Genomic DNA, 19,080 nt, shown 5'->3' on the forward strand with positions numbered 1-19,080 from the left:
ACGAGGAAAATAAATCTCGGCATTCGTGGTGTTGATCTTTCATTAGTGTAATTCTCTCTGTCACTTTGTCACACAAACAAACACAGGTGAGGAGTGTGAGCTGACATGTAGAGAGGGGAACAACGATGTTGTGATCCTCCCTCACAATATGACCATAGGAAAAGTAATGAAGGAGCACTGGAGAAATCCACCTAAGTTGAAGGTAAGTTTGCATGTGTTTGTGTGCGCCTCACAGCTCTGAGAGACGCACTTCACGAAGTTCTGTGAAGCACAACTCTTCTCCTTGGAATTTCACATATAGTTCCTTGATCCTGACTCCATTGCTTGCAATGCAAAATGCCAACCCAATGCCATACAAATATTTGGATTAGAGGCATAGCAACCTTTTAAAATTTATTCTTGACAACAAGTATGAAAACCTCCTGCTGCCCACTTTCCTTTCAGTCTTCAAGATGATATAGTAGTAGATATAGTGGAGAGATAATGAGGTACAAGAACTTTATTCCCAAGGTGTAAAGATTTTTTTCTAAATTCCAGTGTATTTGTCTTGCTGAAGAATTGTTGTGAGGCACTTGTTTTCACCCTCACTGCCACTGTGACCAACCTTATTCATTCAGGTTAATCACTGTTAAAGAACACTGAAGCTCACTGGTAATTGGCCTAATTTAGATATACCTTACAGCTACTTAAATAATAAAGTGTTCTTTTTTTGGCAGATAGCAAAACACAGAGGTAGGAGGCTGTGGTGGAGAAGGTCACATAGCACAGGACCGTACATTTTGTCTCTTTTGGGGCTCTCCGACACAACCATGGTGTCATTTGAGATATTCATGAAGATTATGGTTGAGGTCAGCAGCTGTGTAGAGGTACAGCTGGACTTTGTGTGTTGTCTAAATTCTAATTTTACTCTCAAAATGTATCAATGCCACAAATGTTGAATCTGCCTAAAGTACTTTTGTCAGCTTAATGCCCTTTTAGCTGTAGAACAAGAGACAGGTCTTACTAAATAGCATCGAGTTTTGAAACTAGAGAAGTCGCGCCTGACCAAAAGAGTACATTTTATTTTTCTCTTTTTTTTTCTCCGACAACACCTTTTATTTCTGTTTCAGAGTCACACTGAGTCAGCAGTTGGTGGTGGATGCCGGGGGAGGGGTGGGTTAGGCCATGTGGACACGAAATGATCTGCTTTTATGGATTTGTGTAATTGATATGATTTGTGCTCAGGGGTAATTTCAAACCTGAGGTTATGCTGTTGGGTCCATCTGATAGTGTAAGAGAAGTCAGAGAAGTGATGTTGGTAGGATGACTGTTAAAGAGTAGGAAAGTGTGTTGAGGATAAGCGGTTAGAAGAGGTAAAGCTTTCAAGGTAATGACCACAAGTCTAAGCAAGTGTAATGTTTTGTTTTGTTCCTCCTTCTGCCAGCTCATCCTGTGTTGATATATCATAATTAATGCGAGCACACAGTCTCATCCCGAACATATACACGCAGTCATAAGCAGCTACCGTAGCATCTAAAAGGGCTAACAGAAATTTGCCTTATGGCACAGGAGTGGCCAGGGGTGATCGTAAATGATAAGAAATCAGTTTATATTCCTCCTAATGACTAATGGTCCTAGTCTGGCCACCCTATAAAAATGGTCTGCCACTCATGTGGCAAGATGTTCCCAATGGTAGCATGTTAGATTTGCGATCACATAATTGTCATAGTGCTATTACTGACATTAATGGTGAACCTTGTTCCTACTCAGTTAATTCTAGTATCAAAAAAAAGATGAAAAATAAAACTGAATGACCACCCAAGAGATAAGGATGCAAAAACACAGAAATACAAGATAAAAAGGGTATTAACAAAACAGAACAGAAGGATACTGCAGTAGTGGGAAGTGAAAAATAATAATAGTCATGGTGAAGGCTAACAGTTGTAATAACACCAGGAATGCTGTAAGTAGGAATTGGCAAACTATCCCTAGAGGGTGGAATTCTTCATGCACCATCTACAAGAGAATTAATGTCCCCACTTTCTAGTTCTACTTTGCTGAGCTGGAAATCGGCATTGCCCACCTTAGTAAGTGATGTTGATTTATTGCCTTTAAACTAGTTGTATTTTGGTTCTTAGTGTGACCCACTTAGAATTCTCTCCTCCTTCTTTATCTCCACCTTCCCTCTTTCTTTTCCCTGTCTCTCTATCTATGACTACTCTGTGCCCTCAGCACCCTCCTCCCCCTTTATCAGCAAAATTACCCTGTCGGGCTTACTGCAGAATTAGTCATTTTCTATATGACATGACCTCTTCTGTGGTGGTGCTGAGATAGGGATCTATTTTTATGTGGTATCAGTCCCCTGGGGAGGCTTCAGAGGGTGAGGATCCCATACGTAGTGAGGGGTGAGGCCAGGCTACAATCATGGATTATCATGATTTACGACATTGCAGTGAGAGGAAAGAGAGAGAGAATGAGAGAGAAGGGGAGAGTTTCTAGATGACATCATCACTGTAGAGCACAAGAAGGAAAGAAAGAAAAAGTACAGCATTTGCAAAAAGTTTCACCTGTAATATAAAATAATGTTCTCAGTATTCCACCGTATATACTGACCATTAGAGCCCTTCCCTGTAGACGCACAGGCATACACACACAGCAGGCATGTCTGGACTCAGCTATGCAGTACTATATCACAGTAGTAGAAGCATCACTCTCACAGCTCTCAGTTGCCCTCAGATGCTATGTTGTTGATTCTCTCCACCTTGAAGCCTGTATCTTTCTTTTTGCATTGATTTGCTGACACGACTGTAATGAAAAATACCTTAGTTTGCAGCAACAAAAGAAAAGAATGTCAACTTTGTGAGATATTGGGGCACAATGGATCTGAAAAATGGACCAGCTGAGGTCAGCGGGGTTTTGCTGCAAATGGTGCTTTTGGTCATGGCCAGTACTATGTAAGCTCGATTTACATATCCTATAAGCAAAGCCTCTGTTTGCCTGTTCACGAACAAATTCCCAACATGGGACACAGACTTTATGAGGTCACAGTCGTGAAATTAAAAATGCCCTTTCATCGTCATGTAACTATTTACACCCTTATATTCTTGTACAGTGTATGCTTAGAAGGGTGCATTAGCACATATAGCTGTACATTCAGTGTACACATTGCTGTCCACCTGCCCTGAGCACAAATGTGTTCTGCTGCATTTCAAAGAGAAACACAGCAGGAGAACAGAATGGGATTCCACACATTCTGCAAAGATATTAGATAACCTGGTCCTCTTACCTCTGTGCTTCTGTCTTTCTCATGCTTCCAGTTCCTTATCCTCCTGGGGGTATGACTAAGTTATAAAAAACATTTTTTTTAAGTTATGTCTTTTAAAAATCAATTTACTCGGTTTCAGTGTAAAGCAAAGGAGGCTTCACAAAAAAGCTTCTAGGAGTAGTACATGAGCTCTTTTGATAACGTCTATGTTTCCCTGTCTTAGGGGTGTGTCCGTGCACAGCTTAAATGTGCCCATTGAATTTAGTACGGTTAGGGATTATGTGGCCTGAAATCTGGGAAAAAAGGACAAACTCCTGGCAGGAAATAAATTGTACAGAGCAACTTTTCAAGCGTCAGTGTTTCTTTGTTTCAACCCACAAATGTTGATTTATCTTACAGAGTATTATCTGTACAATGGGGCTGAAATGGTATCCACACCCAGAATTCCTCCACTGCATCAAAGGATGTGAGGTAAGGCATACAAAAATGTAATTTTCATACCTACTTTCTTGACTCAAACACAGGATATATGGTGTTTAAAGCTTTCGGTACTACCTTCTGTACTTAGTCCACCCTGAATGCTTATTAAGAATTAAGAGGGTACGTAGCAATCAGGTGCTGCTGATCAAATGCACTTGAATAATTGCTCATCAACAAGTGAGACTGGAGCTTTCAGATGTGTGCTAACACAATGCTGCAATCTACTTATAACTGGACATCCGAGCAAATTCATCCCAAGGTCAGAATGTTAAAATTCATAAGAGTAGAATTAGAAAAAAGCCTGAACAAGTGTGGCTTGTTTGGAAGGGTTCCTGGGCAAATATGGAACAGCTTAGGGGTGGTGATTTGGGCTTGTTTTATAGACACAGGACCTGGACAGTCACTAAGTTGACCGTAAACTTCTCTCCATAGCAAAGGATTCTAGAATCAAATGTGAAGCCTGTGAAACACCAAAACCTTTCCCAAGACTGGGTCATTCAACAGGACAATGATCCCAAGAATGGTAGCAAATCTACCACAGAATGGCTGAAAAAAGTAAATAATCAAGGTGTTGATTATATCTGCAAATGTTGATTAACTTCTGTAAAGAAGAGTGGGCCATATTTCCTCCAAGTCTAAAAAAGTGTGATAAAATCATATTATCATATTATCATATTACTTGAAATTATTATTTCAAGTAATAATGGTAAAGGTGATAAAGGTGGATATATATGCTACTAAATCATGTGGTATGGTTAGAGTTTCACAGAACTGGAAAGAGTCCTGTGAAAACTTTCTTTTTTACATCAGTGTAGATGAGTTATAAGTAAAATCCTCAGACAATAGTTGAAGAAAGAAAACCAAGCAAGTCCATAATGAGCTTTCTTCCTTCTGGGACATCTTGCGTTATTAACAACTCGGCACAGGGAAAGAAAACATTAGGCACTCACAAGTCATTTAAACATGTTGCTGATATACAGGTGTCTCTTATCAGACTTATATATAAGGTCCATTGAAGAGCTATTAACTAGCTATAATCTGGTGTAATGCCTCCTGAAATAATTTACACACATGACTGTGTCATTATGCTATGTTTTTCCCTCCATTAATGGGGCATTCACAAGTGAATGCAACATCTGAAGGAATTCCACCTTACTTCACGGAAGAATGATATCATCCACTCATTTTGGCCAATTGGATAACCTGATTGGTAACCCAAGCTGAGAGGGTGGGGCCAACCCAATAAATCAAATTACTGGAGCATTTTGCGCAGTGAATAGTTTATGGTGTCCTCAGTTTGATTTACGGGTCTGGGCGACTAAGGGCTTAAAGAGTCAGATTGAAGAATGAGGAAAATGTAATGTATCAGATTTATCAGCAAATTTATCCAGAGGCTTCTAAAAGCCCCAAAATGCTCAAGAGAAAACAGCAAAAGACTCTGAGAGTTGTGGCAGCAATTAACAAGGCAGGATGTTCTTAGCTCAGTGTCTGTGCCTAATTGCTTCTCTTTGATATAGCCATTCATGGGAGACAACTACTGTGACTCAGTAAACAACAGAGCCTTCTGTAACTACGATGGAGGAGACTGCTGCCAATCGACTGTCAAGACTAAAAAGGTTGGTGGCATTTATTTACCTGGAAATGAGACCCCCAAAAAAAAAGTACTTATCCCACCTCCTGCATATGTTTTTATCATTTTACTCTACTGCTATGCATTCAGTGGAGGTTGCATGATATCATTAATAAGCTTTGATACTTGTGAAAATCCTATTTACAGTGTACTGTAATGAATCACAGTGCTCTGCTGAAAGGTATAGTATTTCAACCTTTGGACGATCTCTAAACAATTTCTTCCTTCCATTGTCTTGTGTGCACTGGTAGACAGATTACAGACCCTAAATTCAAGAGAGTGGGAGGTTTTAGACTTCATCAATAGTGCTCGCAAAATACCACTTGCTGCGGTATTTTGTTACTTAATCTGTTATTTTGTATAGTGTGTTCACACAATTATGTGAAATTTGGGTAGTAATTTTACTTTATTTTTAGTATTTTTAGACTATTTTAAGTAAAGGCTGTAGTTATTTGATGAGTACATCTTACTTACTTTACTACCTCATTCTAATAATAAAAGAGAACTGTCATTTTATCTATGCATTCGTTTAATCTTTCAAGAATTTTGTTTTCTATTTTTAAAATTCAGCATTGCATTTTTAAAAAATGATGATTTCTGTGGTATTAACTCCCTAAATTCTGAGTGGTACTTTGCCTGTCTCATCCCTGCCAGCTCTTGGCAAAAATTATAGATGGATGTGTAGTTTAGCTTCTGGGCTGCAGCATCTGCTTTCCTGGCCTGGCCTGTTTCTCTGAATCTGGTGAAAGACTTTGGTTGTACTCCCGGCATATCCATCTGTATTTCTGGCTAGATTTATATTGAAATTGATGTCTATCACTGCATATGTCACTGTGTCTTAGTGGACAGCTTTGTCGTATCCCAATTTCATGTTTTTGGGATACATATATAAATATTTAGTAAGGTTGTTAGTTAGCAACTTCATCTTTAGCATCTATCTATTAAATCACTATGAATCTATTTTAAAATACAAATTCTTCAATTTCCTTCTTCTATTTATGTGCTATTGGCTTCTATCAGAATGCAATTCAAAATTTGAGTCTTTGAGTTCTTTCTTTTATAAGTTAACTATCAAATCTAAGCCATTGTATTCCAAATGCAGCAGAGAGTTGATGAATTGTTATCAAATTGCAAAATCTTCTGACCCTTTGGGCAGAACTTGCATAACGCACTTTTGTTGATGGATCCTATCAGGAGAACAGGCCTTATTTTTTGAGAGTTAGAAGTTATACATCAAAGGGTAGCATGGTCTAATGTTATGTTTGGATGGAGCAACACATCTACAGTTTAAAACTGAAATGCTTTTGAAGGTTTTGACATCTGTGTCTATGTTCCAGAAATAGTTTAGACTAGCTGAACGCTAAAGAAATCTTGAAGCACAATCAAAAAGCAGTGTCCTCCACAAAGGCTTATACTCTATACTCTAAATTTAAGAAATTAAATTTGTATCAAAATTTAATGGGTCCTTCTGTTGCTCATATACCGCATGCACCAAATTTGATTAAATTTCACTAGGTTTCAGGGTAACCTTGCTTTCAATTACACATACACACAAATTACATGGGCCAGTGCCCTGCCAAAACAAATGTCTATGCCCCATCTCAAAACTTCAAAGAAAGCGATCCTCATCTGCACTAGTTTTAGCATTTTTTTCTTTGCCCATACTCTACTTCTTCACCAAGAAATCAATTTGGAAGTTTATGCATGGTCTTGTCAACAAGAAGACAGACAAACCTACAAAACTCAGTGACATCAGAAATACATTTTTGCATTTTGCATTCATTGAAAAATGCTTTTCAAACCATGTGCGCAAAGAAGTAATCTCCTCATTCTATAACTGTCAACCACAGAGCCACGTACTGCACAACACAAGATCAACAGATTCAGAGAAACCTTTAACTATATTGACAGCGTACTCTATATTAAACTTGAGCAATAGTTTTAAAGAAAAAGTCTCAGTATATATCAATATAAGAAGACGCATGCGAGAGAGATATACTTTTCAACACACAGTCCCTGAGGTTTACAGGTTTTAAAAGAAAATTGAACAAAGAAACATTAGGCAAAGAGAAACATTTTGTGAAACCACCCTCGTAGTCAGTAACAGCTGATAAAGATCTGCCGATACTTTATTTCTTCCTTGGTGACGCTCTCCAGGCCATTCACCACAGCAACCTTCAGCTGCTCTTTGTTGCCGGGTCACTCTGCCTGTAGTCTTGTTTTAAATCACTATGAATGAATTTTTAATGGGATTTATGGCTGACTTGGTCAGTCAAGGAAATTCTTGATTGTTTTTGGTTGCTTTTGGCTGTTTGTTACAGACCTGAATGATGAAATATCATACATTTATATATTTATATATATTTGTCTCAGTTTGAACACACAAATATTATTGTAACATCTTGCAACAAAAAAAGTGGAATTGTGTCTCAAGTCCATTTAGTATGTGTGATTCTTAGTATTCAATAGTACAGCATGCAAGTTTACACACAGCTTGTAATCTACAGTTTGTTAATTATGACTTTTCGTCCCCTGCTGGGGCTCAGACCACCTGCTGCTGGTAATCATATATGGACACGCCTCTGCCCAGGCTGAGGGGAAAAGAGCATTTCTAACATTTCCCCAAATAACTTTGTTGCCTCCTAATACTTCAATATATTGGTAATAGATAGAATAGTAGTAATATGCTATTTATCAGCAAAAATGTCGAGTAAAGTATGGTTTTACTTTCCAGAACCTCAATTGTTGTGGAGGAATCTTGCAAGACTTAATGCTATAGTATTTCTAAGCCAAAGAAACGGCATACTGAAAGCCAATAGTGTGATCCACAAAACTTGTACAAAACTATTACTGAAATAACTACACAAATTAAGCGTGAAACCATCCAGTGAATGTTATTATTACTAATAGTCATACTAGAAATAACAATGAGGTGAAGATAAGCTCCGTGATCTTCACCGCGATCTGCTATAATTCTTAATTTTCAAAGAAATTGGAAAGTTTTATCCGTTTTTCTTAATGACTCTAGGCTGTTCCCCTGGGTTTACACCTGAACAATGCTTGTCCAAATTCTACTTAAAGACATTATGCATGGACTGCAACTACAACTGGCTGGTGTTTTCCACTAGTGGGTCCCCTGCAAATTATTCAAGGCATTTAAAAAAAATTATTCTGAAATAACCAGTTGTAATTTGATTTATCAGCTGCCAGGAGCAAGGGGCAAGGAAAGGTTACTGTGGGTGAGAAAGAAAAAGGAAACACTAAGGAATTAAGCTGATATGTGAAATTGATATAGGAACAAAGGAAAACCAGATGTTTGACATTAATCCCTTTTCTTGCGAGCACATTGCTTAATTGATGCTTTTTGCTCGCAAACACATGTTGCTTAATGTCTTGGCCAATATAAACATACCTTGTTTTCACGAAACTCAATTTAACCTGAATGCGAGTTTTAAATTATTACATTTTAACAGCCTTCCTGACAATCTTTATATGTTACTTTGATATCGCTGCCCAAATTTCCTCTCTATTTATTGTTTTAGTACTTGCATTAATAAGACATTTGGATTTAGTTGTTTATCTCATATTCTCACAATCATTCCTTTTTGATCAACTCAGACAAGTCAGTTACAGGGCGTTTTGCACCTGATGCTTATTTTCTCCAATGCATGGCGAGTAACCCAGGACAGAGATTCATAAAAAAAATATGTTATATATAATAAAAACAAATGTGTAACTCATTACAGATTCTGCTTCTCTGACCTGCTGATTAATGCTTTTCCCAGCTGACAAAGACAGACAGTTTTTATCTCTTCAGAGTGAAATCAATGTTCCCATCCAGACCTCAAATAAAGACATTGTTCCAGCTCGCTTACATGTGCCTAAACACGTATTTCATCAACAAAGGTTTTGTTTCTGTGACACTGTGATTTTTTTTTTTCTTGTTGTTAGCTAGAAATTTTTTTTAAGTCATCCACAGTTGTCTTAATCAGAGACAATAGCATAATCCTTTTTTGTCTGTCTTTCATACAGTACATTTACTCTGCTATAATGAAATACAGTTCCACGCATTAAATTAAATGAAGTTATTTGTGAGGCGTAAATTGCATTTTTTTTATATTTAAGTACCTCTGCATTAAATTTACTGACTAGAGACAAAAATAACTTTTTGATTTTCTTTGCAATATCTCCAATGTCTCTTTGCAGTAGGCTCCTTGACCCGGCTGGTTGTATTCTGGTTATATCCTATGTAAAAGCAAGGTTACTGAGTGCACACGTTGGTTTGCCATTAAATAGCCCTTTTCCGACAACTATGTCGCTATTTATGGATGTAAGTGTTGATGTGAATTTCTGTTCAATGTGATTTTCTGTATATGTAGACAGCAACAGTTTCATCAGACGTATAACATGTAATTGCCAACGTTACCCCACTGCACTCTCCAGCTAACTGCTATTTTGTCTCTGTCCTGACAGCCACGTGGTTAATTTACACAGATAATGAATTATAAAAGTTGTAATGTAATTGCACTGTAATTAAATTTCATAAATAAAGCAAAACCAACAGATAAATGATTGTGAGAGAAGAAGAAGTGAAAACTGTGCACTAAATAGAAATGCTGTCATGCAGTTAGCATTTTTTTAACATTAGCGTCAGCATTTAGGAAATATTTACTAGTTGTGGCTCTGGCAGTACAACTAGTACAAACTTTTTCTACATAGACAACAAAACCCAAACGCCAGTCAATGCCGTAACACAAAATAATTGTTCATTAATGTTGTTTGTGTAAGCTAGCTAGCTTTTGCCATCACCTTCGACGCTGAAAATGAATCTTTCTTCCGCTGGCTTCTTAACGTAGCTAACATGGTGACCATTGAGGGTGAGAAGAGTAGTTTTTAAATACCTTTTTGTCTAGTATGAATAAACTGAGTAAAGGTGGTGCAGTGTAGAGAGCGTGAATGCACATAGGAGCCGTGATAGTAGCCTACAGAAGAATGAGAACCAGCAAAGGCCGCCTCAAAGACTAATGGAAAATTCCATAGGAGCCCAACGCCCCACCCCCATCTCTGCATTCCCTCATTCATTATCTCATTATCATGCAGTCTTCCCTTCACACATTCCCACTTTCAGTCACTTGGGTTGTCTTTTTTTTTCTCACTCTCGCTTAATCTAATTCACACACAAACAAAACGCACCTGAACAGACACAAACCATCAGTTACTGGTCATTCAGTAGGAATTTTACTCTTGCTTGTTATTGTTCCCAGTGTATGTCATTGAACTTACTGGTGCTTTATTTTCATAAAACCACAGACAGATCTTGTTTGCCTGATTACTTCTATTTACTTCTCTATTTTGGTAACAGAACAAAATGGTTTTCCAACATGCACTCATCATCGTATATCTTTTCTTTGATTTGAGTCCGTCCAGCAAGTCTGTGGATAATAAATAGATAAATCAACAAGTATTCACCCTCACTTCTTTATTCTGCAACCAAAATCCAAAAAGGTCATGTAATGGTCAGTAGTTTATCATTTTTATGTCAGTTCAATGATGGAAGAGATACAACACAATTCATGAAAACATCTGTACACCCCAGTTAATGAAAGCCGCTTAAAGTGACTTCTTTACCGCTGTTGCACGATTGTTTATTATTATGATCTCCGGCATCACAATCCATGCCTCTTAAAATGTAAACGGATTCAACAGTTCAATATGAAAAATCTTAATGTTTGGAATGTAATACAATTTCCTCCAGACACAATCCGGAGCACTTTGTTTTCTTACCAAACAAAATCATATTAAAGGAATTATGTAATTTTCACTTAAGTTTTCCAGAGCTTTCTCTTTTTGCATGTTCGTTCAGAATTTATTCCCGATAAGAGCTGAATAACAGCTGGAAGGGGGAAAAAATAAGGGGAAAATGTACTGAAAAGCAACGGACCTCGTTTACTTTTCTTCCACTTCCCAGCAAATACTGCTATATCCCTTTGTTTTGGTAATGATTTGTGTATTAGGAGTTCTGGATGACTTGCTGTGTGTTGTTCAACCCCAGGAGCTTTGAAGGTGCAAGGACTGGCTGCACGTAAGGTCACCACAGGATCTCCCTTTAATAGTTGCAAGCTGTTGGCTGGATTTGGACAGGCAGAGAGGAGAGGAAGTAAGGGTTATGGAGTGTGCCTTTCTGAGGGTTCCCTGCACAAGACCCTTTTTAGCCCCCCCACCACCTATTTTGGAAGGAATTCCTTTCTTGGATATAGTTGGCCTCTCTTTGAGAACATTTTATGAATGTGCCTGTATGTTTTTCTGTCTGATTTGGGTCTCGGGTGGGCGCTGAGATCTTTCCCAGCCCCTCGCCGCTGTTTACCACTCTCGGTCTAGCACAAGTATGCTCAACATATGATTTGCTATGTGTCATGACTGATGCTTTTTGTTCAGGTGACAGTCTGATATCTACTAACCGCCATGGCTGCAATCCATCTTTTGAAACAAAAACAAATCCTGTCTCTATGCAAGTCGCCTGGAAACACACAATCTTTAACACATGATCTTTTATGAAAAGTGGCTGTTGCTTTTCCACATGGAGGCCAGTGTACTGTGATAGAATTCAGATTTTAATGGCATAGTTTCCTTTAATTCCTACTATTTATTTGTATGAGTATGGGGAGCAAGGACTGAAGGTGGACTGGGCAAAAAAGCATGAGAGAGAGGGGGGCATAATAATGTGAATATAAAGAGCAGGGCTTTTCTACACAGCTGAGCAAAGGTAGTTACACAGCTGGAGGACACACTCCCCACAGGTTTTAGGGGTTTAGGCTGGTAACGGATGCCAAGTGCTTGCATTTGAATTGCCAAAAGTTAGTTATGTGTTCTTTGGTTCTTAAGTGGCTCTTTTTCCTTCCATATCTAATCTGTAACAACTTTATTTTTGCCCATAGTTCTTTCTGTCTCTCGCTGTCATTCCAATTTTGTATTTATAGCATATTTTTTTACAGTCTGTGACTTTTAATTTAAATTTCTTAATGGCCTCGGTTATCTCAGACTCATATACTTGTAAGATTTCACTGATAATTAATTTTTAGGTTTTTCAGTACACTAGGGCTCTTTGTGCTGTGACAAAAAATTCTTTGAAATCTTGAGACCTGTGAATGTAATATATGAATGTAGGAGCATGAACATGCCACTGGTTAGGTTTTGCTTATATCTTAAATTCTAGATAAAGACTGAATAAGAAAGCAAAACATCTGTATTAACACACTCTAATCTATAATGACATGTAAGCAGCCATATATATTTTTATAATTCCCTCTAATAATCTTATTTATGTAATTTACGTAATAAACAGTTGGGTATCTCTAGATCTCTAGATAAGCCATTTCCCTTTCTCCCAGCCCTTTGCCCAAAAAGCCACCTTCTTTCCTTTAAGCGCTGGCTTAAACACACAAACTGCAAACACAGACATGTCAATAGGAACTCTGTTATTTCGACCTGTTCCTGAAATTGAAGGATGTGGCTCTGACAAAGTCTGTGTTCTTCTGAAGGGCTTTCATGTTGCTGTCAAGTGGGTGTCCTCACACAGGCCTTCTCTAGCCCAGGGACATAGGGCAGCACGATGGCCCCCAGGCCCACAAGGCCAGTCAGTCAGTCTAATTTCCCAGCCACCCTGAGAGAACCTTAAGTCAGGGCCAGATGTGGCAGCTGGCGCAGCCACCCTGGAGGTCAAGGTCAAAGGAAACCATGTCAAATTTGCCACCCACCATCACTCTCTAGATTGAGAGATAAACAGAACTGCCCTTGGAGGAGAAATAAAGGAATGGGAAGTGTATTGAGATATTGTGCTGCAAGAGAAGGTGAATAATAAAGCAAGACACAGCAAGCGAGACACTCCAAAACAAACAATGTGGATGTGTGAAACTCAGAATTTTTGTAATTAAACTAGGAAAGAGTTGTACGGGAATGAGGAACCCCATGTTCTTGGCTTCAAAATGCTACAAAGGAAACTCTGGTCATGCATTTGACAGCTGTTTTTGAAGTGTGTCTGGCCTTGGGCTTGTAAAGTCATCACACGTAGGCCTCATTTTCTCAGAGGAGTCTGGGCACTGCCCACCTGGCCCTGACATTAAGAACACCGCCCCACACATAAACAACTTATTTTATACCTAATTTCAAAGGAGAACCTGCGTCACTGCTCCTCTGTGACTAGCATGCTCCCCCACAGACCCGCTGTCAATAAAGTCCCAATTCTTAAAATTATTGCCCCTATTTTATGTCACTTGGCACCAATGAAGGTATAACATTTTGGTTGTAAGCATTTTCTTTTAACTGCAATCTAAAGCAATTTCAAATTTTGCTTTTCTAATTATTTTTTTTTAGAAAAGTACTATGAAATCAAATTTTTTATATATATATTATAAGGCTAGCACGCCTTATTTCAGTCATGCAAGCCTTGAAGCGGGTCACTGACCCCTGGAAACTACTGGCCACTGTGGAAAAGTGTATAGTAGATGTATAATACAAGTTGCTGGCAGCTGCTAGTGTGAAACTGTCACAAACTGGTATGTAGCGGTATATGGCATATTGGTAAATGGCGCTACACAGAAAATCTCTTTGCAAATGCGTCGGTTTCTAGCAGGTAGCTGCAGTCACCAGAAGTTTGCACAATCACCAACTACTAGTGAGTACAAGTAGTTGACATTAGTTTCCAAATTATTGTTAGACAGTAGCTCTCGCTGGTCAGGAAGACTACTGTCGTATCTGCAAACACTCATCAAGTGGTAATGAAATTCTGTACAATGTAAACTGTACACTGGATATGAGCAGATTCCATGCAAAATGAAACGTGTGGCTGAGGAAAAAAGGCTACGCATTACAATGCTTGACTCCAAAGTAAATGCTGTTCCTTAACACTGCAACCAACACATTTCAAAAGATGCAGTAGCCAAATCAATGCTACAGAATGTTTTTGGTGCAGCACCCTCTTTTTGACTCACTGGAGATAGCCAGCAACCTCCAAAAACCACTTTCCAAGCGATCAGAGGATACATATTTTTCCTAGCCACTGGAAGCTGGTTGACTGATCTTTAAGCCTTTGTGGCTGAAGCTGTAATAGCTTAGAGACTGTTTGCTTATCAGCAGACCACCTTTCTTCCAGTTTTACCTCACTCTCCCAAGCTTTGGACCTCTGCACTACACAATTCCATTATAGTTAAACGGAATCTAATGAAAACTATCAGAAACTTGAAGATCTGATAAAATTGTTTAGTTGTAGACAAGAAATCAATCAGTGTGTGTTTGTAGATCAAATTAAGTTTTTAACAGCATCTTTTAGTTGATGGGAAATTCAAATTTTTAGATAGTATGAGCTCATGGTGTAATTTGTAAGATGGCATAGGAGTAGTCTCAGTAATTATACAGCAGCTACTCCGTATTTAGTTAATAGCACAATGATCCTCTCCTGGAAACAACTCATCCTCTAGTAGCCAGATAGCTTTCACTAATAGCTGTCTTTGTCTTGAGACGTGCTGTTAGAATCTGCTGGTTGCACTGACCAGGTTCTATACATTTACAGTGTATACTGAAACTCATTGTGCAAAAAATGAAGTATCAGTCTGCTCTAACGTGAAAGAAATGACATTGATAGCAAGCCTAGGACAAAATGCAGACATCCTTGGTTCACCGGCTGCCTTTCACTGCTTGGACCACACGTGTTTCTTGTTTGGCCTGAAGATGAAGGACACATTTTGTGTACCGAATCAGCTGAAGCAGGCCCCCCAAGAGGTGGGCAGACAAGTCAGCAGCAGCTGGTGCTAGTGACGCATTACCATCGTTATCTAGTGACGTCAAAGCCAGAGGCAATGTCCACTGATCTTCCGGTTCTGTGTTCACCTGCAGGATTTCACTTTGACATAAGACTATCAGAAAAAACAAGGGGATCAATTGCTGTAATAGTATGGTTAATATCATGAGTCTTCTATGAGCAGAAAATGTTGAAAAAAAGACCAAACACTTACCTAAAGTCACCTCATAGTAGAATGACACTACTGTTTGATGGCATCACATAAAGTACTGCAAATGTCTAGCATGAAAAGACTTGTTAGATGTAATTGCCCATTAGTTTCATGGTGCTACCCTTCTCAGACATTTTTTTTTCTTATTTTCATATTTTACCACCCCAATTTCAAAAAAGCTGGAATGTTGTGTAAAATGTAAATAGAAACCAGTTGCTGGACATTTGGGAGAGGAATGTTGTCCAGCTCTTGTCTGATAGAGGATCCTAGCTGCTCAAACAGTCCTGGGTCTTCTTTGTTGTATTTTTCTTTTCATGGTTCGCCAAATGTTTTCAGTTGGTGAAAGATCTGGACTGCAGGCAGGCCAGTTCAGCACCTGGACATTTCTACTATGAAGCCATGTTGTTTGACAGGCCTTGATTAAAAAACATGTCATCCATATGGGAGTATATATTGCTCTAAAACTTGTATATGGCATTCAATATCGATGCATCTTTGCAGATGTGCAAGCTGCCAGTTTACACATCTCTTATGTATCCCATAACATAAGAGATGCAGGCTTTTGAACTGAGCAGTTACATCAAGTGGGATGGTCCCTTTCCTCTTCATGGTCCAGAGCATACAGCATCCATGTTTTCAGTAAATAAATACAAGTTTGATTGCTGTGACCAAAGAGCAGCATTGAACTTTGGTTCATTTAAAATGATAATATGGCTTCTTCTTTGAATGACAGAGCATTAGGCTGCATTTGTGAACAGCATGGTGAACTGTGTTCACAAAGGATTTCTGGAACTGTTCCTGAAATCATGCACTGATAACAGAATCATGCCAGTTTTTAATGTAGTGTAACCTGAGGGCCCAAAGATATCCAGATCTTCACCTTTGTCTATAGTGCTCCATATTCTTTTGATAATATTATGTATTGTGTCTTGATGCATGCTCAATCCTCCAGATATGGACATTTCAAATACTTCATCATCTGGTCATTACTAAGTGATGTGAGTGGCTTCCTGTCCTCCATGCTGATGTTGGATGCTAGGGATGCCCAACTCTCTGTGAATGCTACTAATCGTCTTTGATCAGTGGTTGTGATCAACGGTCATGACAATGGACATATTATGATTATGAAACTAACCTCACAGCTCATTGTTTGTCAGTGGTGCTAGTGTCAGTCATTGTGCAAATGTACTGTTTATAAGGTTGGGGAAACCTGCAGTCAGCTGAGACTGAAGAAGTCATTTGGATGAGTGATGAAACATTTCTCCACTAAAAACGCTATGTCCAGATGCAAAGAATCAACTTTTTGGGATTATGCATTGTAGTTGATATTTGTTTTGTTTTGTTTTCTGTGATTTGGGATCCACTCCCCTTCTATATTCATGAGAAACTCTGCCTGTCTAAGATGCTGTTTTTATGTGGAGTCACATTACTGGATGCTCCCATTTAACTTAATTAGTTGTAAAATGTTCCTGCAGAAAATGGTACAATGGTTTTCTATCTTCTATTTAAAATAAAACATTGCTTTATGAGATTTGCAAATTATTCCATTTTGGGGTTTTTTGGTTTTTTTACACATCGTCCAAACTCTCTTGGAGCTGGTGTTGTACATTGAGGTTATGAAGAAGTGTTACTATAGTGACGTTGAGGATGTAACAGTTTAGCTTCAGGATTAGGTAGGGTTCAGGTTTTGACTAAGAATATTTGGACAACTTCTGTTTTGAGGATAAAGAGCATGTGTTTGTGTTTGTGAGCTTACAACTTCATAAGCATTAAAAAAATGGATAGATGGGCTCTAAAGTTGGCAATTACATATGAATTTAAGTTTCTCATTCTCTACGCAGGTGATTCCATTCCCAATGTCCTGTGACTTACGAGATGAGTGTTCCTGTCGGGATCCCAATGCTGTAGAGAACAGAAAGGATGAGCATGTCCACTACCTGGGGTGACCAACCTTAGCAAGGACCCTTTGTTCAACAACCTAGGACCCTTTCCCCAACACCACATAGCCAAAGTGGCTGAGGCAGACTCTCCTTCATCCTCTTCTTGGCCTTCGATTTCCTGCACATGCTGCTTACAAGGCATACCTCTCCATCCATCCATACTGCAACCCCAACCTGCTGAAATGCCTCCATCTCTCCACAACCGAAAGATACAGAAAAGAAGATGGGACTCCATAATACCTTCATTTTTCAGCTTAAAGGAAAGTAACCCCTGCAATACATTAAATCATTAAAGTACACATTAAGCAAAGCAAGAAAAAAAACACGAAATAAAATGAATTACATGAAGCAGACATTTTTGAAAAAAAAAAAGAGAAAACAAAACAAAACAAAACAAAAAAAAAGAACAACAACAACAACAACAACAACATAACCAAGCCTAGGTAGCATGCCTTTTGTTGAGTTTTGTGCTGGCTTTAGTGTCTATTTTAGTGACCTTACTCTACAATCAAGTGATTGAAGGTATATCAAAATGCATACGTGAAGGATAGCATTGATTGTGTTTTGGAAATATGAAGGAAGTTAAGACAAATGTTAAAAATAATCCTCACACACTCTGAAAGCTTGTTCAACTTTTTTTTTGGAGGGGCTAGAAGTTGGTGCTGGTCAGATATTCTATATCTGTGTGTCACCATAAGTAAAGTGTGTTTCTTCACTGGCACATCAGAGGCTTCAGGTTATTTCGATCTTGGTGGGGAATAAGAGAGCCATGTTAATTTGGAAGTCGCAGATTCAACACACTCACAAAAACCCAAAATATAAAGGCGCACACAAACCACAGCTAGCCACAGAAACAGTTTCCGAAGACGATTTCATAAGTATAGAGCAAAATCCCAAAAGCATAGTGAAAACATTTTAGGGCTTTCACCACTGCCCATCTTCACATAATAACATTTAACTGGGTTAGACAGCTTTGTCTTCCTTGTTGCTTAAAGTACCTCCTCACAGCATTCATTCACACTTGTATGTTTGCTCATAATACATTTGCTCACATTAACATAGACTGCATTAGAACACATGTTGACAACACCACATATAAAATGCACTAAGAACTTTAAAAGAAATCCAGAACCTCAATTGTCCTCGCGTCTTTCACCTAGTACCCCACCCCCCCCCCCCCCCCCCCAGACACCCCCCCCCCACCCCCCAAAAAAAAAGACAAGAAAAATACAACATACATTGATCACGACTTAAGGAATGTCATCGATAACACCTCACTTTGGGCTCGCATGATTTTAGTTTCAGTTTCAACTCATCCCTTGCGACGCTTGATAAGAACTTTGTTACCTCAAGCCCCGATTCAAACTGTTTAAACTGAAATTAAAAACATCCCAGTCCTTCTCCGAATGTAGTAAGTGCTTTCCTGTAGTCTGTGGCTTCCTTGAGCACACAGTACTGCACAGCACAGTCACACAGGAGTACCGAGTTGAAGGGGTGGATATAGTCTGTGAGAGAGAGCGTAGGTCAAAGACCATATCTGCCCCACAACACATTGCTTATGTACGCAATCATATAAACAGGTTCTCTTTCTCTCCCCCTCAGGACTATTGGATGCCGTAGTATTCTAGCTCTGCAGGCAACAAGGTTGTACATGAAAATGACATTTGGATGTATATGTCAACACGCCATTTGCAGTCACAACACAATCAAAGCTCCCTACGTTTTCTGGCTGTGTCGTCTTTAAGTAATTTTTGAAACTATTCTCTTCAGTACAAAGTGCAC

General features: G+C 38.8%; 1 protein-coding gene across 1 annotated transcript in view; it reads left to right on the plus strand.

Annotated features, from left to right (window-relative positions):
- pappaa (pregnancy-associated plasma protein A, pappalysin 1a) overlaps positions 1 to 18,483 on the plus strand; it is a 105,611-nt gene extending 87,128 nt beyond the window's left edge. Inside the window, exons 18-21 of the mRNA XM_042221727.1 lie at positions 87 to 202; positions 3,644 to 3,715; positions 5,242 to 5,340; positions 17,200 to 18,483. Coding sequence (XP_042077661.1) covers positions 87 to 202; positions 3,644 to 3,715; positions 5,242 to 5,340; positions 17,200 to 17,304 — 392 coding nt within the window. The 3' untranslated portion in view covers positions 17,305 to 18,483. The remainder of the gene's footprint in view (positions 1 to 86; positions 203 to 3,643; positions 3,716 to 5,241; positions 5,341 to 17,199) is intronic.
- The last annotated feature ends 597 nt before the right edge of the window (positions 18,484 to 19,080 follow it).

The sequence above is a fragment of the Haplochromis burtoni genome, unplaced genomic scaffold, assembly GCF_018398535.1.
Source record: "Haplochromis burtoni strain Fernald_Lab_line unplaced genomic scaffold, NCSU_Asbu1 Contig_72, whole genome shotgun sequence".
NCBI classification, from domain to species: domain Eukaryota; kingdom Metazoa; phylum Chordata; class Actinopteri; order Cichliformes; family Cichlidae; genus Haplochromis; species Haplochromis burtoni.